General features: G+C 38.1%; 1 protein-coding gene across 2 annotated transcripts in view; it reads left to right on the top strand.

Annotated features, from left to right (window-relative positions):
- The window catches only part of LOC125229705 (proto-oncogene tyrosine-protein kinase ROS), a 56,425-nt gene that overhangs the window by 10,087 nt on the left and 23,274 nt on the right, over positions 1-23,064 (top strand). For both annotated transcript variants that reach the window (XM_048134608.1, XM_048134609.1), the window contains exons 3-14: positions 15,752-15,811; positions 16,120-16,210; positions 16,814-17,034; positions 17,268-17,522; positions 18,594-18,741; positions 19,284-19,409; positions 19,952-20,267; positions 20,478-20,687; positions 21,051-21,446; positions 21,665-21,759; positions 21,871-22,009; positions 22,219-22,420. In XM_048134608.1, coding sequence (XP_047990565.1) covers positions 15,752-15,811; positions 16,120-16,210; positions 16,814-17,034; positions 17,268-17,522; positions 18,594-18,741; positions 19,284-19,409; positions 19,952-20,267; positions 20,478-20,687; positions 21,051-21,446; positions 21,665-21,759; positions 21,871-22,009; positions 22,219-22,420 — 2,259 coding nt within the window. The remainder of the gene's footprint in view (positions 1-15,751; positions 15,812-16,119; positions 16,211-16,813; positions 17,035-17,267; positions 17,523-18,593; positions 18,742-19,283; positions 19,410-19,951; positions 20,268-20,477; positions 20,688-21,050; positions 21,447-21,664; positions 21,760-21,870; positions 22,010-22,218; positions 22,421-23,064) is intronic.

Genomic DNA, 23,064 nt, shown 5'->3' with positions numbered 1-23,064 from the left:
GTGATAAATATTTCATGTAAAATTTCTGAATAAGGTCTCTTAGGCAACATTCGTACCGTTCATATCAGACTGAGATTAAACCCAGACATCTATATCTCATTAAACCTAATTAAAACGGTCTTGGTAACATTGCGGAAATCATCTACATACTACTTATACACATATACAGCGTGGCTTGTTATTTGATCATTTAAGCGATTCGTTTGTTTTCAGATTTGAAACCATGAAGTGTTTTTAATTTACTCTTATCAATTAGGGATTAGTATTATATTAAATATAAAGTAATGTATGTTGTAAAAGGTTTTGCTTACGATTCATAGGTACGAATATTACGAATTATCCAAATTAGAATATTATGTTTGAGAATGTTATTACAGGAATCTACCTTGAATGTTTAGGTCAATAGAACTCAGTTGGGCCTTATTTGTCACACTCTGCCGTGAACTTCCTAAGGGAATATGTCAACACATAACTAGCTCTAGAGACAATCCGAGAAAATAATATTGACACGGTATTTTACGTATTAACACAATAAAATTTGTTGAAATTTGGTATACAAATATTTTGTTGAAATAGGTAGAGATAAAATTAACGTCAAAAATTTGTTTTATTTACGGGAAGTATCTACTCCAAATCACATCGATACAAACAAATCATTCATTTTAACTGCTCTGTTATCCTATCCATCACTGGAGTACACAAAAACTGACATAAAACGGGCCGTTCCTGCCTAAATCCTGCCAAACCGTGACAGGCGGCTACTGGTTAATGTCGAAATTATCAGCAGGGTCCAATTTACGCCCCTACGCAAAAAAAGTTTGAAGTGGCGAGACCTCAGGGCGAGACGCGTGGCGTTGTTGCTACCGCTTACTGGGTTTGGGAGACCTATACTTCATAAAACCAGTGTAACAGAAAAGTGCCAATTCTTATCATTTTACTCGGAAAATGGATGTTTGTGATACCACGCCGTTTACAAAAAATCTTACTGCTGCTCTTTACTACGTGTGTGTCTGGTAGTTTTATTGTTATTTAGAATACTGCTCTGATTGATTAGGAATATTTTTTTAACTTGTAGGTACTAGAATCACAACCCGATACTGAACATTTATAGGCATATACTAGTAAAATTCAGATTCGGGTCTCCGCTTTTTTTTATAATAGGTAAAAAATCACTTTCTCTTAAAAATAAGTTTTTTTTTGTGTTTGTGTAAATTATGTCATAGTGTGACACTGTTTTCCTGTTTACTGTTTATAGGGTGGGGTACGCCTAATCATTCAAAAACTTTCTTGGTCTGCAATGGGAATACTATGCGCATACGCACCCCTCTGCATTCATTCCAGTCAATTGGCTTGTTTCCAATTTCATATTTTATTATTGCTTTTACGGCTTTGTAATGGTCAACTTTATGCCTTTGTTTTTGTGAATTTTGGTCAAATCTTAAAATAAGTTAGTAGTTATGTATGTACTGTAAGTACTGTACCTACCTATCGTTGAAAATCAATAAAATTATTTGTAACGTGAAAAAATAGACCGATATAAATAAAATACAATTTTATATAGCAAACATAAAATTCAAATTAGAAATGATTACTACAAAACGTATGGTCTTATATTTCGTGGGACACGGCACGGCCCTTGACCTTAACCAAAAACACTCCGGTAGTTGAAAATCCAGACATCGTTGGCATTGGTAACGTCACTCGACACGGCGGTGTAGGTGAGCATGAGAGAAACAAAATGCATAATACACATCAGTGCACTGCTTCAGACATCAGTAACAACCTCATGAGTGTTTACTTTACCGATGCCAGAGACGCATGAAAATAAAGAATACTTGTTTTGTTAAACTAGTCTCTCCAACAAAAAATGTAGAAAGTACTTTTATCGAAAAAAATTAAACTTTTCAATGGGGTAATCACGATAATATAGATTTACTAGTTGAAAAATAGAGCTCGTAAATTATTGTCAGTTTGGTAATGTATACGAGTATGCATACGTATACCATATATATATGCATTCCTGTTCTTCTATTCTTCTTCTATATGCATTCATTTTGTGTGGACCGTCAAAAAACTGTCAAATTAATTATATTAAACAGTACAAATAATATACGAGTATAATTTGATTACTCAGCACTCTCAGCAGTACCGTAACATTCGATTCAGTAAAACTCCGTAAAAGTACAGGAAATGTGACGGAGACTTTGCTTCGAGAGTAACACCATCTAATCTAACTCTTTATATTCGTAGAGGATTGACTATGGGTATATTGGGAATCTTTATAATTTATTAGCTCGTGGAGGAAGCCAAAACTAATTTCGGGTTATCGCGCCAGCCAAGTAAGTATAATTTATTGGTCTTTGTTACTGGCCGACTTAAGAGGTTCTGAAGCACGTCGTTAAGACTTAACATGTTAATACTTTCTCAGAATTTCACCCCTTTGATATCAAAACGATGGATTATTAGAATAGCTTGTTATGCTCTACTCTAAATACTTCATACGTTCTTGGAATGCTACAATTATAAATATCCTTTCTCTTGGGTTAAACTTAAAACTAATAAGGTATTTTAATATTACATCAAAGTTCCTGAATCCACACTACTAATTGCTTGAAAAGACATTTGGAGGTTAGTAAGTCATTTCTGAAAAAACACAATTTGTTAAAGTAAATAAAAAAATATTCTGTAAAAATCAGAAAGGGCTGAAAAATTCCAATTTCAAATTCTGTTTCCAGCAATAACTAAAACTATAACACTCGGATTAAAGCTCTCTCGAAATGGAATGCTTAATGTGTACTTCGTAAAATACATACGTACTTGAAATAAACCAAGGGTTCTCAATTAAGCGTCCCTCGGAGCATTGTTCACTTGTATACGCCGTGGTTATGTGTCGGTTAAATTTGCAATGGCAATTAAAAGCTCCAGTATGGTTTGGACTGCTTCGTCATTGAATTGAATATGTACATTTGTATAGGCAATGTTGCGATGTTATTTTAAAAAAAAAACCGCCTTCCTTTGATAAATCTGGTGATAAATACTTTCAAATGTTGGATTATGTTATCAATTCGTCTGTATATTTTTTAATGTTTGTTATTCGATATCTCCGTCATTTCTGAACCAATTTTGAAATTTGGATGATTCTGAAGTACTTACAGATGAGAATGGTTATCAGAACGGAACTCTAACCAGGGGCGGCTCACTCTTCATCAGCAGTTCCACTGCACCAAATGTCACTGTTCTGGACGTAAGTGCATGCTGTTCTTATAAAAATACCAAAGTCACTATAAGTGTGCCGTTCAGATTTGAGGAGTTCCATTCTGACCATCATCAGGAGTTCCACTGCACCAAATGTCACTGTTCCGTACGTAAATGCATGCTGTTCCTTTAAAAACACAAAAATCACCATATGTATGCCTTTCAGATTTAAGGAGTTCCCTCGATTTCTCCAGGATCCCATCATGAGAACTGGGTTCTGAGAAAAATGGGACCAATCTGTATGCATATACATTCAATAAAAAAAAAAATTTTCAAAATCGGTCCAGTAACGAGGGAGATATCGAGGAACAAACATTAAAAAAAATAAAAAAAAAACATACAGACGAATTGAGAACCCCTTCCCTTGAGATTTGGAAGGCGGTTAAAAAAGAAGTAAGGTCGTAGAAAGCTATATTTGTTATATTGATTAAATTTGGTTTTCTTTAATAGTACATAAAAATAAAAGCATACCCATGGTAAAACAACATAGGTAATATGGACATTTACATGCAATAAACTTGCTCTAAAATTACTTTGACTTATATAACACGATAAAAACAATAAGCTAATAGTAAGCATATTAACCAATTACCGATATCGACGCATTGAAACACTCATGATGAATTTAGCCATTTTGTGATCAAAGTGTTAGAAGGTTAGAACATGTTTTCAGCCGCCCCAAAACCTTACTGGAAAATTCCAAACTTTATTGGAACTGAAATGAAATGGTTATTGACCATGCCATAGGCCATGGTGCGAGGGGCGCGTGAGAGCCACCGCCGGATGCGCGCGCAGGAAGGAAGCTGCTAGTTGCTCCCCCTCGGATCTATTTTAGAGTTCAACTCTGTAGCTCTCCTGGTTCTTGCTGCGCCCAGGATGTTAGGGCTGGCTTGTTAGCTTCAAGAGTTGCTTAAGTGGTACAAATCGAAAAAGAAATTGAATATGTTGGGACCATGATTAGACTGATAAGGCTGTTTACCGACACATAGAGTGGCAGTGTCGCTCAGATTGTTCAAGCACTTGTTGATTTAATATTTTCTTATTGTTATTATGTCTATTACTCTTACTCAATGCCACTCGTCTACGTGTATCACACGTTTCATGAATCATGTGGTCACTTTTTAATTTCTCTTTTTTGTCAGTTGTGTTTATTTTTGGCTTAGTGGTTGATTTCAATTCAAGATTAACAATTTAATTTTCCCCTCACTAGCTCGGAAACACGTGTTTTGTCCTTTAATACCAGCGGGTAAAAACGCATTTTATCCACTAGTGGGCAAAGTAATTTGACTTTGAATAAAGTCAAATTAACTGCTTTAAAATTTATAAAAGTAGGTGAATCTAGTAATAAAGATGATTTACCACCTGTGGAACTACTGGAAACAGTGATAAACACATTTTTTGCGTTGTAGTTTCCTCGCCATAGTGAGGGGAAAGTTTTGTGTTACACTCGGGTGCAAATGTATTTTACTTCTCGTGTGTTAAAAAACTCACAAGTTCAGGATTCTATTCTCGAACCACTCGCTTCGCTCGTGGTTCAACTATAGAATCCTATCACTTGCTCGTTTTTCAATTCCACACTCGGCGTTAAAATACAACTTTGCCCCCTTGTATAACAAATAACTATTAACGCCGTACTACTGAAGTCGTTTAGTTATTAATTGCTATTTTTGCTGTGGCCATATATTTCAACGTTAGAATTGATGCATAGAATAGAATGCCCATCACCCTATTTCACAATCAAAACCATCCCAAATGTGCTCAACCGAAGCATAACATTTTATCATGCATAAAATTCCCTGTGTTAGAACACATCGCCGGCCGTATCTATTGGAATTCAATCCATATCCACTCACGCTCCGGTGCCTTGTTCGGAAGTGAACAATCACCATAGGAAGTAATGACCGGTCGAAGGTTAACCTGTGAAATTTATGTGTGAAATGACATTTAATTGTACAGCGGAAAAAGCAACTGTGGGGTCGGTATGTCACGTGCAAGGCAATCTCTGTAACAAGACCTGACAGAATAATTTTGCATTAATGATTTATGGGGAACCTTAATAAAATTAAGTAAACGTATGTTTGAAATATCTCCACAAAAATGACGAACCCGATACGTCACAATACGCGAATACTTTATTATGTCTGGGAGGCTGGAAAAGAAAAGAAAATTTTAATAGCTTATACGTAGCATAGTACCTCTATTAGTAGTAGTTGGCATTTGACATTTACGCTACCCCTGACTATAATTGGACTTCATGTGTAACGTAAACGACGACTAATAGTGAAATATCACGTCATGTGTGGCTATGAGTTCAGAAATGTGAAACTTCACGGAAAATGTTATACATGTGTAGTTGGTCATGGCGGCATTTGGTGGATCTGCTTCAACTCCACGTCAGTAACTGGCAGGAAGCTGAGCAGGATTGGGATTGGTGGCACGCTCCCGTTTCGGAGGGCAAGATTCAATTTGGATTATTGTGCCAAGTTAATTAATAATCATTTTGGCTTTGGTTGTTTGGGGGCCCAGTACATGTTCTTTGACGTTCTCACTATCAAATTATCAAGTAACGTGAGTGACGAATTCTGATTTCATGGTAGCTACAACAGTTTGTCACATTACCTAAGCGCCACGTGTAACGAAGTTGTCAAATTGTCTTCAAATCAAATGATTTCCTTACGTTTTTAGTGACGTGTTATTCACTTTGGACCTACCTATACGAGTATTAACTACTGGAATTTATTGGACTTTAATTAAAACCTAAAACATGCATATTCAAGTAATGCATGATTATTTCAATCATTAAATGTTAACGTGGGAAACTCGCCCAGCTAGCAGTCAGTGCATATTTGAATAAAATATTCAAAGAGCCAGTAGAGCAAAACCATCAAAACAATGATTTCTATGGTATTGTGGTGGAACTAAAACGAGGACGGACATTGACTGGCGTCAGGTGCATGCATGAATATTCAGAATTTTAATGATCTAACTGAACTTTGTGACCACTAAATAAATTAGACATTTTAAAGTTGTAGAGAAATGAGACTATGATAGGTTCTACCTACAAGGAGTAGTAAACCACAGGACGTATTTCGGTGAATTCTATTAAATATTTTATTTTTAATTACTGTTTATGGTAAATTGACCTTACAGCGACACAAAGAGGAGCATTTCCGTTGCACTAATAAATGGAATCTAACTACACAGTATACAGTACAGTACAGTATACAGTAGTTGTATACAGTGTTCTCAGAAAACAAAAGAGGGTTCTTTTGTTTTAGCGAATTACATTTAGCAATTATTTCAGAAATATAAAATGATGATCTGTCACTTGTTGGCTGGCACGAGCCCTATTGTTTTTCGGCTACATTTCATTCATATTTTCAAAGGCAACCTTTCATTGGAGTGACCTACTTACATCAATCAGACCCTTTTGTTCAGAGTTGTCCGAAGTAGTTTGTCATAATTTCGTCATATCTTTCTCACGAGAACTTTCACCAATGAAGCTTGTAATGTGCGTATGACAATTAGCTGCAGCGAAGCATCAAGCATGCAGACGAAAATGCCCCTTCCTTTTCTATTAGCTAATCAACTCTGATTACAACGTTTATTTTTAGTTCTCGCCTAGATTACAGTGTCAGACAGCCCTACTAATTGCAATGATTCAACTAGCTTAATGCAGTGGCCAATGTGACCGTAACTTTGTAATAAAATCAATCTGACCTAAGGCTCGTCTCCTGGCAATTGTCAATTGTCTGGAGTTTTATCTTATTTTTTTTTTATAAAGGCTAAGTATTTTTGTGACTCAAAACTGATTGCATATAAGAAAAATGTAACTTCCTAAGCTAAGGTATAAAAGAAAACCATATAAAAGAAAGAAAGAAAACTTGCCACTAAAATTTTATCTTACAGTCCAGAATATAGTTTTTATTTACCTAAACAAATTTAGTAATTTCTTACAAGAAAGAGATAAGCAATTAAAAAGAATTCTTAACTTGAAACTTTCCTGACTGATGCCATGTGGCAGTCTCCAGCAGCTCACTTTCTTCAAGGAGATTATTCGGAACTCGATATCAAATCAAAGAACAGCGTGAAAATATTCTTACATCTTTAGTCCGTCTTGCTCCTGCTATATTTAGCCCACGTTCAATTGCTTAATCTTCACAATGGGCCTATTTCATCTTCCCAAATAATCTTAACGTCAATTAGGATCTAGACGGCTACATAGCATAGACGCACCCAAACAAACAGCTCAACCTTCCTAGAACGTGGGTTACTTAGGCATTTCCTGGTAGTTATTGGCTAGATGTGGCCTATCAGGAACTTAATTCGCCTTGCCATCGTAGGTTAACTTAGTAACTAAACTTTTGTTTATCGATACTATATAGGTAGTATTCAAATGGAACAGCTGGCTTTTATTGTTCGTTCGTTCAGTGTTAATACATATGGATCGATAGAGCATAACAGTTATTTTAGGTACATCGCATGCCTTCGTCCTCGTAGCTATTTACCTACTCGTAGGTCTCATGACTCGTTACCGTGTCTCACTGTCATTATAACTTCATCAATGTCAATTTCTATAGAGCATGATTAAATTACCCGAGTTTCCAGCAAAGTAAGGTTAGAAGCGGCGTTATGTGACCGTTCTTTATGATAAGTGCAGTCGGCAACGCCCGCTAATTCCTATTTCCTCATTAGGCGACCACCGCTCGCGCCCGCGCTGCGCGCGCGCTTCTGCGCCCATTCACGACCCTCCGCACCCCGCACCCCTCAGCCTATTATCCTCAGGATCTGCCCACTCCCAGACTCTGCTGAGCGAATTGTCGCGCTGCACTCAACGTGAAGTGTTTTGATTTATTGTCCATTTATTAGACGCTCAACGGCTGCAATGTAGCAAAAATAGAATAACTCTCTTTCCGGTTGTCATCAGCTCTGTAATAAGGCATTATTTATTAAAGTTTCGTTTCCGCTAAAACGTTTATGTAAAGTTATTGAAATTATGAATCAACTCAAGATCTAAAATTAGCTGTCACTGCCTGCAAATACCTGTAGGGTGTAGGTAGATCCTCTTTATCCACTTATTGAAAAACTTATACATATTAACATTTAACAGTTGACACTTGAGTTACAATAAACTCTCCAGCAGTGGAATGGAAGTCTGTTAGAAACAAGCCAAAGTCAACGTGAACATATGCTCATTTTTGGTCGTCGTTGATCGCTAAACGGCCACGCGTTGTACAAGTGGTACAAGTGGGTTGGCGACCAGAAGGCCAGCAGACTGCATGTTTAGGCGAGAGCCCTCGAGCGAAGAGCTCGGATGTGCTCGGGCCCCAATTTGTGCCAACATTATCCAATTGTCACGCTCAAGTGGTTGGCGTGGGCCTGCGCGTGACCTGCGGCGTATTTTTTGGGTCTGGCCTGTTCTGATCCTGCAGAATGTAAATTTTCACTTGTTCCTGATTCTAATACCTACTATAAAATGTTAAAGAATCTCGTGTGACTTGTTTGATATAAATGATATAATAGGTACCTACATCTCTCTTTTCACTAATGTCAGATAGTTGCAGTTGTACAAGGCAAAAAAACTAAGAATACGGCTATTGCTGAACCAAAGATTTTCTTTGGTAGGATTGGTCCTTAGGGCCCAAGGATGGGTTTTAGAAGTGGGGCCACCGAGATTTTTGTTATTAGTTTTTTGAGGTTTTGGTAGCTTCTGCTCTGGAGGAAAATAGGGTCTCAATCTATATAGAGGCATTCATTATGCTACTATTCCAAGTTTGGTACCTAAAATCCTATGTATTATATCGTCTGCCTAATAACCTATACCTATGTATTATATCGTCTGGAGAATTATCAATTACGAAATCTTTGTAAATAAGATAACCGTCAAACTTCGTACAAGTGTAGCAGAACATACAGTGCTGACTTTTTTGCCCCAACTTAAGTAGCAGTAAGTCAATTTTTTTTGTACCTACTTGAATTGAAACAACTTTATCTTGTTGTGTATGGAATTATGGATGGTTCATGTTGGATGAGTAATTTATTACCACATTAGGATAGTTCATTTAGGATAGACTAGGTGAATCATTGCTAATTGACTCAACCTATCTCCGATTTAACCTCTGTCTGCCGAAGACATGTGTTTCTCACATTAATATTAACTAGATGATACTCTTATGTAATGCTAATATCTAAGTCAATAAACAATTTTATGTGAATGCACGCAATCTTAGGGTTTATCTCAGGTCAGTAACGTCCATGAGTTAGAAAAACGTCGATACAGCGGTTTCGCAACTGGCGCCTCAATATGACGCTATTCCAGTTGCTAACCCAACTGAGCCAGTATAAAATGCTCCCTCTGTTTTCGTATTAAACAAGCGTACGGCGAGAAAGACTTCGCCTTCCTTACCGTTCTCTTCGCTGTGGGTCAATCGACTCCTAGTCTTTAAGACTTACTTTCTTCCTTCCGACTCGTGAACGTGATACTAGTTTGAAAATGCATTCAATTGTACTCATCCTCTCATTATCCTGAGAGTGATTCTTATGCGTGCCAACTGGGCTGGAGTAGGTTTACTTTTCGGGGTGTAATAAGTTAATACTATTGTAACTAAGAATTTCATGTTTAACTTCTAACTAAAAGTAATACGATCTCCTACTCAGAGGCATGATTGAACCGTTGATTCGCCTAAGTTCGCTTAGCAATTAGAAGATACGACCAGATAAGTGAATGGTGCCAATCAATTAATTTAAACAAAACTTAATATTAATAACGTATACAGTTTACCTAATATTTATCTTTAAATCGCATCACGACAGCAATAAGTGTACTAACTGCCGGGCCAGGTCAGAGGTTAGCCTGTGATGTGAGGATCCAAAATATTTCTGTTTCAATTTCGTTGATAAAGTTTAGCTCTGGAATGCTAAGAATCAATTAATGTCGCAGATTTATAATGTAAATGATATTGCACTACATTTAATAGAGCCGCATCAAGCTACCTCTGCAAGGCATTTTGGTACGACATCGACAGTGTGGCATTATCAATGATTCCGTTTCCGTTTTCTATGAAATTATATACATTCACGACAGCTTTCTCTTTAGCGGTTATTTATTCAGTGATAATGATGATTAGATCCTACTGTCCCTCATCAGGGGGCTCTTATGAAGTATTTCCACTATTCCCGGTCCGACGCGGCCTCCTCCAGATGCGCATAGCCGAGGCCCACCGAAGCGGCCTCCTTTTCAACCATCCGTCGCCAGGTAGTTGCTGGGCGCCCTCTCCCCCTTGATCCGGGAATATTCCAAGTCAGCCCTTGCTTGGACAGGTAATTGTTATTTACTCAGTACGTCTATTAAAATAGATTTTAGGAACTACTACGCGAAATATACTTAGATATGTTTTTATTTACTCTGCGGACTTGTCACATGACTGGTGGTTAAGAATATCCTCTGCACAATAGACTCTTCCGGCAACCAGAGTCGAATATAATTAATAAGCAAAACTGTATGTACAGCAATTAACAAACAAATTATATATATGAGTGCTTTCACATCGCTGGCATCCGGCGTCTGGTCCCAATTGGACTTCCGACTGGGTTTCCGAACGCACCACGTTAATGACTGAAGGGCCTAGCTATTGTTTTGTTATTATTAAGCCACTAGACTGGATGGAGGATGCTGTAATTAGGATAATTTACTCTATTGTTTTATTAGTTTTACATGAATGTTTGGAGAGCGGCGCGTGCCCGCTTAACGCCCGTGTCTAATGCACATTAAGATAATTCTATTATTTAGGAGCCACGCGTGGTGTTCTCAGATTTTATATGATCTTTCTTTCACTTTTTCCTTTTTACACTACTTTTATTACTAACATAATTTATGTACTCATCCCTTTTCTCTGTGCTGTGCAGTATGCACAGTTGTTCGTTTCTCTTTTCTATATTACCAGATTCTCATTAATGTTACATCTTCTGGTCGTAAGACTTGTATTCATTTTATAGGTATTTTAACTCCGATATAAAATTGTAAACAAAACGTCTATAAATTATCAATCACAATAAAAACAAACAGTTAAATCGTTTCACTTAACGTCAATGCGTTATCTTTAATACTGGTTATTGGTCGTTTTATAAATTCTGTCGCTGGGCAGATTGACAGGTTCGTAAATACAGAGACCAGTAACAACAAAGACTTCGCATTTCAGAAATTTTGATCTTCTATTTACTAAGGATCTTCTTACTAGAAATATTTTCGGGTTCGTTGTTACCTTGCTATTATTCGCTATTTCGTAGATAACTTGAAAACAATTTGAAACGTCATTGCATGAATCAACTGTAAAAGATGCAGTGACCACTGATGATTATACCCACCTCGATATGTGACATTTTCAAATAAAACGAAACGAACGAATAGGTAAATTTGGTCGTTTACCAAAAGGACGATATTTCCCCGTACGAAGTCGTTTATCCTTTGGTAGAACTGGTAAAAATATGTAAATTCTTACGAAATTATACATTTCATCACAGTTTTGTACTAAGACACACAGTTTACTATGTGTCTCTGGCGATGGGATGTCGAATGAGCCCGTCCGTTGGGCATCAATAAATTGACGGAGGGTGTCTGGGCGGCGTGTTGTGACAGCCATGGCGGAAGGGACCTGTTAACGGCACAGGCCAAGCGCGCCAACCGCACTCGCAACCTCATAGATAACTTTAAAAATATTTGAAAACTATTTCAAAGATTCAGACTTCAGAGACAGTTGATGATGATACCTCGATGATACATTGATGATGATAAATTTGAAACTAAGTAAAAAAGTTCAGCGCTTAACATAATTGCGACTGCTTTCTGGAGACTCCCTCTTTTGTTTCGTAGCACAGTGTGAGGTGTGAGACATTCAAAGAGACAAATCATAACATAGTGATGTGTAAATTGTGTAATTTTGTAATTTAAAATATTCCATTTTCAAATACAAAAAGTGGCAATAGGTACCAAATATGACGTTTAGAACAACGGCTCGCCCGATGGTCAAAGTAAATGGCACTCAGTTCAAAACAACGCTACGAGTCCTCTAGGCAATATTTTTCCAAAAACAAAAGGAAATTCCGAAAGTGGTGAGGAAGCGACGAATGGGTGTGCGGCTGTGCGCCCGCGCATCCGGCCTTTTTGGCTTCCCACTTCACTGATGAGAATGCGCGGAGCCAGGAGTCTCTAAAGCAATATTTTGACTACTTATACCAAAAAGGTAACCGTTCACAAGTGGTGACCAACATTTAACTTAGCGGCCTGCGTTCAAAGGCGGAGATAAGCGAACCAAAAACTTCGAATGAGGTTTCTTCATATACGTGAAACCGAAAGCACAAACCAAAAGGTAACCGTTGCCAAGTGGTGACGAATAATATGCGCTAATCCCGCGTTCTCTGATTGGCGTCCCACTTCGCTGATGAGAGTGCGCGGGGCCGCGACCCGCAATTATGCCCAAACGCAGACCGATCTGTGTGCGCGCTTTAATTGTCTTTAGTTGACATTACTCATTACGCTACATGGAAATTGGTTTATTTGGACATGATGATAGTTATAACGAATGTTATGACTCCAATTTTGAACATATTTTTGAGATTAAGTGCCAAAATTCACTTTTGGTCCCTATTAGAGCATAGCATAGCCAAGTCTCTTTCTGCCTACTGGCGTGAGTATTTTTCTGTCAATTTAACACTCACATTTAGCTACCGAAAATATTTTTATTATTTTGGAATTTTTGGATGGATCTCACATAACTTTAAAACCTAGCATATTGACAAGAGTGATCAGACATTTAGGTACCTACATATATCGATGTTTGTTATTGCATCTTTTCGGGTTATTCAACTTTGTCACTGATTTAATTTAATCTTGCTAGTCTGATTTACTTATACATAATTTATTGCCACAATTTTACGACTGTGTTTATATTATAACGTACCCAAGTCAATAATTAGTGCGTATTCAATTATTACCAGCGACACGCATGTATTAAAATAATCTACAATTTAGCGTTTTTATCTAGGGATTGTGAAATTGAATAATTGCCCAATGACATTTGATGATAACATAATTATAAGAGCCACCCACTGAGATGCTAATTGATTTATCTTTACATTTCAACATCTCACACTAACCTAATTTAGGGCGACCCCTAGGCCACCGTGGAACTAATATATATTTCCATTATGTCTGCTGATCTGACCAATTAGGAAAAATCTCAAGGCAATTATACTGTCTGGTCTTTACTTTGTTTAAACAAATAATGTGAGAACTTCTACTAAGAGGTAAATTAAGTAAAATATAACAGAGGAAGTACCATTCTAAAAAAAAAATCATCTATAGGTAAACACAGTCAGTGGGCAGGTGGTGTATCTACTAAGTTTTTTTTTTATAAAAAACCATTTGATACATGTTATTTAAGAGTATTAAAAATTGATAAACTATTTACTGAGTAACGGTAACATCTCCTAAGTCGAAATTAACCTTAATGCTAGGGTTAAAGATTGTCACATCTGTAAGGATGCATCCATAACTGTTACGGAACCCTTGACTCAGTCAGGTGCATATAATAATAGGCTCCAAAATTCCGATAGTGAACCTGCGTCCGGTGCCACAAGGACGCAACCCGACCGTGAAAATCCGTTACAAACTTCTTTTATTATTACGTCTTACTTTCACGCTCGAGAGACGTGAGAAATAGGAACTTAAGAAATAAGTAAACTTCAACAAGCTCAGCTAATATAAGCAAAAAAAACTACCCCTTGTCAATGTAATTTGTCTGCAGAACTGATAAGAATTTACTTTAAAATGAAGATAGCGTGTCTCTGGTAGCGATAGTAAAGGGTATGGACTTATTTAAGTTTTTCGGCGCATACGCACTGCCTCTAGCGGAACATAAAACATACTTCATACTTGTTACATCTTCAAGCCAATTAACTAAAGACTAAAAGGAGGATAGTGTCATTCACGAAGACGCATGCATTGACTTGTAAAGCCATATCTTTAAAGGGGAGATTTGAAAATCTGCGCGTCATTCTGGATGTTTTGGGAATTAGCTAAGCACTTGAGTCTGGGCCCGTTGTTTAACAGACGCACGAACACGTGTGAGACGTAAACACGCGAAATCAGAACAAATCACATGAAAGCAATGCGTAAATATAAACAATCAAACATGTAAGTTCGTGATCTTTTGATAGTTTCTTTTGAGCGTTTTAATTTGACAGAATTCTGAGAATTAATTAACTTAAATAGGTCAGAATAAAAAACGTTTTACCTATTTAACAGACCGAAGACAAATTAGTAGGGAAAGCTGCAAGGTATGGGATACCCTGTAGGTTTGTCTATATTGAGACTGCTCTGCTTATCATTCCACAATCAAACTATGCTTTTGAAGGCCCCCAAGCTTATTCAGCCCTATATCCATATCTTTCTACCAGTAGTCACCAAGCATACCACACTGAACTCGCATCGTAATTAACACAAATAATTTCATCTGGTCCATGGTACATGACATCAGAAAATATAGGAACCATGATGGTACTTACCTGATTAGTTGAACATTTTTGATACTTATAGCAATATTCGTAGAATAATGAACATTGGTGAGCGGTGCATAATTGTGTGAGCCACACGTGAGCCCGTACCATTAGCAGCTAATTGGTGTAAACTACACATTGTCCATTTTTATCTTCTCTCGAAATTGACGCTAATTTTATTAAAACTACTTACATGACAATCAACTATTATGTTGGTTAGGTAACTTTAAAATAGTAAACAAGGTTAGACAGTTTGTTTAGAAATGTTTATCTATGATGTATATGTATGTGAAGATACGGTGATTTTTGTTATTGATAGATTAATAATTTAAGTCAACAAAAATGGACATATTATGTATACATTAAATACAAAAACTGGAAATGAAAAAAAAACTAAAATTAATTATTATTAATTTTGACGTTTAGAGCCCATCTTCATAAGTTGCTTGAAACTTTTTAACGTAACAGGTCGAATCTATTTTAGTTACGGTTGTTGCCTGTTTGCCTTCCTTCGTTTGGACAACCCTTATTACACGCACTATTAAACCATGACATTTATTAAGGCTCGTTTAAATATTAGTTGTGCTCCACGATTTTGGAAGACTTTACTTATGTAGGAACTTCTTTAGAAGATGGAAAAGAAGCTTAAACCTTACGGTCAATCGGTAACTCGCGATGAATTGTCAGGGGTTGTAAGAATATGGTATAGGATGGATACCTTACAATATGAAACGGTCTCAGTCGCCAGCATATGGTTCGTTAGAAACATTTCTTATATGCGGTTGGTAGGCACTCTTCCCTTTCTCTAGTACCTACCTGCGTGATAACAGTAACAAATTCAAATGTACCTACTGTAGTGGTGATAGGTATGAATATAAAAGGATCTAGATGAGTCCCTGTCCTTATTTGTTGCTTATGCTGGATTGTCCTATTTTTGTTTCAGTGTACGCTGGGCTGCAGTTTGTGGAGGCAAGGATTGGAGCTTTCTTGTCAAACAATATGCGTGAGTTTTATTTATTTATTTATTTAAACTTTATTGCACAACTAAAGAAACATGTACAAATGGCGGACTTAATGCCAAAAGGCATTTTCTACCAGTCAACCATTGGGTTAAACAGAGACATATATGTTGGCGCAGGAGAAATAATAGCTAACAGAGATTTGTACCTATTAGAATTTTATATCCACATAGGCCCCATTTCTTTTTTAAAGCATCATGTACTTTATTTCTGTATTAGTCTTTTAAATTAATATCTAATTATACTTAAATTGTAGTAGAACTGCTGTTTTAATAAATATTTGCTTTTACAGAATGTTACTTCCGAAACGGTAGTCTCCCGTGAGCTCTATTGTGTCATGGGATGCATTGAAGCTCTTAACACGTACTTCCAAAAGCTAAGAGGTCAGTCCACATGTTTTAGTAATACAAAGTTCCTATTACTAATTTCAACCAAGAATTTGTAAAAAAATAGGCACCTAAATTGTCTTCCACTCAAAGTGATTAGGGTGAAAACTTAAGGTCTCCCTCAGCAATTCCCGTCAACTTTGTACAATGCCACGTCAGCAAATTTTAATTGATCCTATTTTGTTACCAACATTTAGTAATATAATTCGACTTTCGTAAGATATATACAGGATAATTGTTATAATTAAGAAAATATAGATACTAGAGAACCTTAATGACGAAATAAAACTTAATAAAATCTCAATTCATCAACAAAATCTTGGTAACAAAATAGGAATTAATAAAAACAAATTTAACTTTTCCCTTAATTTTTGTACAAAGTTGACGGGAATTGCTGCCCTACATTACAAAGAAGACAAACAACAAGTAAAAATTCTGCAAAAAAAACAGTACTTAGCCTCGTTGGACACCCTCGAGCGACGGCGAGCAAGGTGTAGGTACTGAAATAAATCTTATGTCTGAGTACAAGCTATAAAATTTTCCTGATGGCGTATAATATCATGGTTGTTTAGCTTATTTAGGTATGTATAAAAATTTCAGACTTAATCGGCACTCCTCCTGCACCGGCGCTAGTCGCGGACAGTTTGACCGCAACCTCCCTCTCCTTGGTATGGGAGGCGCCCACCCTCGGCAACCTGAGCTACTTGGTGCAGTGGCGATATGAAGAGCTACCTGGGACCTGGCAATACTATTCCAATTCTAGTCATTCCGACCGCTCCATCATTCATGTGGAGAATTTACGGCCATACACTAAATATAGGGTAAGTGACGCTTTAGATCCTGTGCGACCAATATTTGAAAATGCTAAAAGTTTCTAAGGCTCTTTACACAATCCAGGAAATGTACCAAGACTTACTCAGCGCTGTCTTTTCGCAAATGTATCGGAGAAGTTGTATGGCTGTGCAAAAGAGCCATTTCCTAGTAATTGCTTGACGCTCGTATTACTCGTCAAATTTCGCAGTATTGAAAAGCATGAATCAACTTTTCTTCTCAGTTTCGAGTGGCTATCTTCCTTTCGAGCCGCAGCGGCGCCAGTGAGCCAGTCTACTCCGCACCGTCAGTCGTCATCTCAACCCTTTCGAGTGGCAAGCCGAGTTCCACGCCGTCTGCCTTACGCGCTGCTGCCCCAGATTCAAGCAGGATAGCCATTTCATGGGAACCGGGTGCGTTCCCAAATGGGCCGCTCATTTCGTACGTGCTGCGGCTTTCGGATCTCAACTCTAGTCTGCCCAACACTCTCTATGTGGAGGTAACTACTAAGTACACCCTTTTGGATTTTAGTTGTCATCTCAACTCTCAACTCGCTCGAGTGGCAAGCCAAGCTCCGCCCCTTTTGCTTTGCGAACTGCCGCCCCGGACTAAACCAGCATAAGTTAGCTATTTCATGGTAGCCCGGCGCGTTCCTCAAAGTATAATCTAGTAAATTTTGTGGAATTTATTTGAGGTAGCAAAGTTTGTTTAAAAAACCTTCGTGCCTTGAAACCCTCGCAACGCTCAAGATACCACTTTTTGAACCACACGCTACGCTCGCGGTTTAATATTGGAATCTTTCGCTTGCTCGGGTATCAATATTGGCACGTGCGGTTAAACAACTACTTTGCCCCCTTGTAAAACAAATAACTATTAGCGTTTATAAATTTGTCGTTTTTTAGAGTTCTTACCCCTGCCAATTTATATTATTTCATTTCTAACAATCTGTACCTAATGTTTTATCTTCAGATCTCCACATGTTTCCCTTACATATGCCTACAGCTTAGAAAGGGGTCACAACTTCAGCGGACATATGACCTATAATACTCGCAATCACATTATCGAACTGAAATCGCCTCGTGTACATAGTTCCGGTTAGCTCGCTGACATAACTACTATTCTTCAATTAATTACTCTGTTTTAACGGCGTCTTAATTACCATGTAGTTACAATAACAGACAAAAGGTTAATTTTACCATTACGATTATGTGACGCCGTCCCAGTTGCTAAATGCCTATGTTTTTCGTGTGTTTTACAATACATAATAGATATTCATAACAAAATAAATCTCAGAAGCCCTTCGCGATCTGTATATTTACTTCCAAAATCTAAAAAATACAATCTTCATTAATTTCATACCTAGGGAAGATTTTCTAAGATCGTTTTTGCGTAGTAGCAGCACGGGATCTGGTAGCTGCCCTCACTGACCTATTATCAAAATACATCCTAGCTATAGCTTGGTGTTCTTGTGGATTATGAGATGAGGGACAGTTAATGAATGATACGTCGCATTTTCTAACAAAATAGAGTTTAATAAGGAATAATCAGGATAAAACATGTTAATCAACAGGACATGCCAGCCTCCAACTATACATTGTTCTACATGTTCCAAAACCTGGCGGCGGGGCGTATGTACGAGGTTTCAGTGGCCATGGCCAACGCAGAGGGCGAGGGACCGCCGGCTTTCGTCAATGTCTCCACACCTGCTCAACCCTCATGTAAGTACATAAAAACGTACAATCATAAACACATACAAAAAATCTATGAGGTCAATACGGGTAAGTGTGTCATAATCATAAGTGCCCTTCATATTTGACCCTTTTACTCATAGTCACAGGTGTTTTTGCGAGTTCTTGCTTTTGTTCACGGTTAGTGGTAAACGTATGAATTCTCAATAAACACTGATCATTGGTTTGAATAGGCCAAATGTGAAGGCCAGACACACTCCCCCTTATGACACACTTACCCGTATTGACCTTACCTAACTATTAGGGGATCACCACTTGGTCAATTGGTAACCTTACACTAAATTGATTTGGTTGAATTCAGTACCACAATTAAAGACATTCAGCCGATGGCAAGGGCTTCAGAGAGTGGAACTGGCGAGCTATCCATCGTTTGCAAGAATTGATACTCTTACTATATACCACTGGCACTTGAGTCAAGCTCAACTCAAGCTCAATCCACTCTTACGGTGGTCGTCAAGACTCCGCTTTGATTAAATTCAGTTTGTTTATTCATACGTATTATTTTATTTCAGCGGTGACTAGTCAACAACCTATATTGATATTGGGTGGAGAGCAGAACATCTTAGCCGCGCCGGCCAACGATATGCTCTCCGACCCAGTGGAACTCTTTAGTACAACCTCTAACCATACTATAACGGGTAAGACTAAGTATTACTCTAATATAATTTTAACCTTCGTAATAAAAGGGAAAATTATTTCTGTACTTTCTTAAGACATCTTCATGGTGATGTAAGGAATTACTGGAATTAGTATGAATAGGTACTTACAATACCAACTTACCAACATAGTATTATTTAAAACTATGGGTTTTTTGTTCCTATATAGTGTTTATAGACTTTAAAGTATAGGTAAACAAGGTGTACCTAAGTCATGTGAAACTACCGATATCGTGATGTACCTAACTCCACGTACCTAGCTGGTTTTGTAACGTTTCACATTACCAATAAGCAGTATAGGCATGTCTAAATTTAGGTACAATGATAAGATTATTAAAGTTCTTTAGGTCAGAGTGCTTAACACAATTTTTAACAATAAATAAAATAGTCTTATTTATATTAAATCTCTTTTATCTCCTCCTTAATTGCCATTAACCTTTGCCACCGAACCATGACGGCCTTTCTAAATACCCAATTCATTATTATTCATTTATAACACGTATTAAAAGTTAACATCATTTCAGGTGTCGGCCTAGACGTATCAAGCGACTACCTTTTCGTCTCCGTATCCAACGGCTTCGTCTACCGAAGCTCCCTTACCAACAAAACTATCCCAAAAGCCATTCTCACACCCGACACGACAGCCTACCAACCGCTAGACTTGTCGGTCGACTGGTTGAACAGGCACCTGTACGTGCTAGGGAAGGTTCGCCATGGGAAGGAGGACTGGTTGGAACACTGGGAGATTTTGAGATGCGATTTTGAAGGGAAGAACCAGCTGGTTGCGTTGTCTGGCTTCACTTCTCCGCCGATTCATTTTGAGGTGGATGCCTACAACGGGTAAGAAACATTTTGACTTGTTTCGCTAAGTAGTTTAGGTACTGAGATTTGCTAATTATTGATTTTTCTGTCACTTTATCATGTTTCAACATTTATATGGTAGAATTAATTAACGCAAGACCAAAAATTATATGAAAGATGAAAGTGCATGTTATTTCAGATTGCATTGCCAACCATAAGTAGGCTACATTTATTCATTTGTTTTTGCAGTTACCTTTTCTGGGCTCTCCGAGGCGTAGAGCGCGGCGGTCTATACCGACTGGACCTTGCAGACATATCAAACGGAGTCCGACATGAATCTCCTCCCGAGCGTATAGTACCGGACGCGCACCTGGGAGGCTTTACTGTGGACCACAAGGACTTTAGGCTGCTGGTAGCTCATCTTAGACAAAACACCGTGTTGGCTGTGTCACTCGACGGGTAAGTCACTTTCTTTAGTTTCTGTACAAATACTAGATCCTCGCAGGCTGAACGGATAGTGCCAGACGCACGTCTGGGAGGCTTTACTGTGAACCACAAAGACTTAAGACTGCTAGTAGCTCATCGCAGACAAAACGCCGCGCTGGCCGTGTCACACGACGGATAAGTTAAGTTTGTTTACATAGACTGAACTTCGCAGACATATCGAACGGGGTCCGACAAGGACACTCTCTCACACTTAAGACTTAAGGCTACTAGTAGCTTATCAAAATGACCTCGAACGACAGATCCATCCACTCAATTGAATTACGTTAAGGTCCACCTGCAACAAAGATACACTAAGTAATTTTGACTCATTTACAGACGAGAAATCTCAGACTTTCGGCACAATATGCAAAAACCAATGTTCATGTCAACGCGCTCCATAGCGTACGTCAACGGCCTCTTCTACTGGACCAACGGCAAAGAAATGCTCACAGAAGAATACCACAAGATCAGCGACAACTATTTCCACAACGAATACCCATTGTTCTTTAACAATAAGAAGATAGCGACTCGACAAGTGCTCGTGGCTTGTTGTCAGCCGATACCAGTGCCAGTGAATCCACCAATAGGAGTTCAGAGCGTTATGGGCATAACTCGCGCGAAGGTGTCTTGGTCTCCGCCGCATTTGCTGGGACACCAGGGCAGTGGCGCGTGGCAACAGTGGGCCTTTCATTTGCAGTTGCAACATGTGGACAGTGGGGAGATTATAGACAGGTTCGTACCTACTTTATTGTTGGAGTAAGTACTCATTCTGTCATTTGTAATCATCCTTTGCCAAAGGCGCCAAAGCAAGCATGACTTGTGGAGAAAACCGGTTTATTGATCTGCGTTCTATCGCTGCTTAATAAACATACCTACGCAACTCCTCGAGATTCTGTGCGAAGTGCACCTTCTAAAACTAATTAGTCACAAAAATGCTTATTATATTTCAGAAAAAACATAAACGGATCTATGTATGTTGTGGAAGATTTAAAGCAAGATGCCAACTATACTATTAAAGTTGCAGCTGTTACAAAATCGGGCACAGGTAAATTCATCAACCAAACTCCCAAATGTTTAAGTATGAACTGAAATTCCTTCAGAAATGGTATTATCTCACGAAACACAATGTAAAGATTTTTATAAATTATGTTTATAGGTCCTTGGTCATCAGTGTTCTTTGGCAAAACCTTAGCGTCATCCCCTACAACGTTAAACAGCACGTTAGTGTGGTCCGGCCCGGATGGTCTACTCCAAACGGACTTGACTGGTGACAACCTACAAACATTGATACACAGGTAAATGCCATCTGTATCTTAAGCCGAGTCCACACATAGCGAGCAACGTCGCGAAGCAATACCTTGTGGGGCAAACGGCCAATGTAGACTTGCCTCCGCCAAGGCAGCGCGAGTTTTACTGATTACGCTGTTTGCTCTATGTGGACCCTATACTCAGTTACCACAGATACAAAAATGACGTGCCTTTTAACTCTTTTATATTTACCCAGGGAACATCTAAAGAAGATCCACATAATTGATATATCCTGGTACCGAGACATGCTGTACCTAGTGACGAATGTGTCGACCGTGATGTGGTACAACACCACGTCTCACGAGAAGGGATTCATGAATAATATGGAGAACGTGGGCAGTCTGGCCGTGGATTGGGTCGGAAAGAGGATTTACTGGTCCAATCCTAAGCAGCAGTTGGTAAGTAATTTTTTTATTAATCTAATAATAAATCTGGCTCATTTAAATGTATCTAACCCAATTGCCGAGTGGTTTAGACATATGTCCGGTAAACGGAGGACGCTGGTTCAATTCCAGCTCGGGAAACTTGGATGCCTTGGTCACTTTTTTAGGGTTCCGTACCTCAAAAAGGAAAAACGGAACCCTTATAGGATCACTCGTGTGTCTGTCTGTCCGTCTGTCACAGCAATTTTCTCCGAAACTACCAAACCGATTAACTTGAAATTTGGCACACATATGTAAACCTGTGACCCAAAGACGGACATGTAATTTAAATTAAGAAAATTCAATTATAGGGGCCACTTTTGGGGGGTAAAAGTGAAAATTAAAAATCAAAGTTTCTAGAACTATATTGTGTTACATATCAAATGAAAGAGCTTTTTATAAGTATTTCAAAAATATTTTTTTTTTATAATTTTTAGTAAATTAGTTGTCAAGTAATTTAAGAAAATAAGCAAAAAATGACCCCCCCCCCTCTCCGAAACTACTAAGTGTAAAATTTTCAATTTTCAAAAAAATACACGAGATGCGATGCGACAAACAGGGTGATAAATTCTTTCTAGGCCCGCAGAGTCGAAACCATTATAATTGCAAAATTTCTTATC

This window comes from Leguminivora glycinivorella, chromosome 9 (assembly GCF_023078275.1).
Source record: "Leguminivora glycinivorella isolate SPB_JAAS2020 chromosome 9, LegGlyc_1.1, whole genome shotgun sequence".
In the NCBI taxonomy this organism is placed as follows: domain Eukaryota; kingdom Metazoa; phylum Arthropoda; class Insecta; order Lepidoptera; family Tortricidae; genus Leguminivora; species Leguminivora glycinivorella.
Note: the sequence above shows the minus strand (reverse complement) of the source record. Positions and strands in the feature narration are given on the sequence as shown.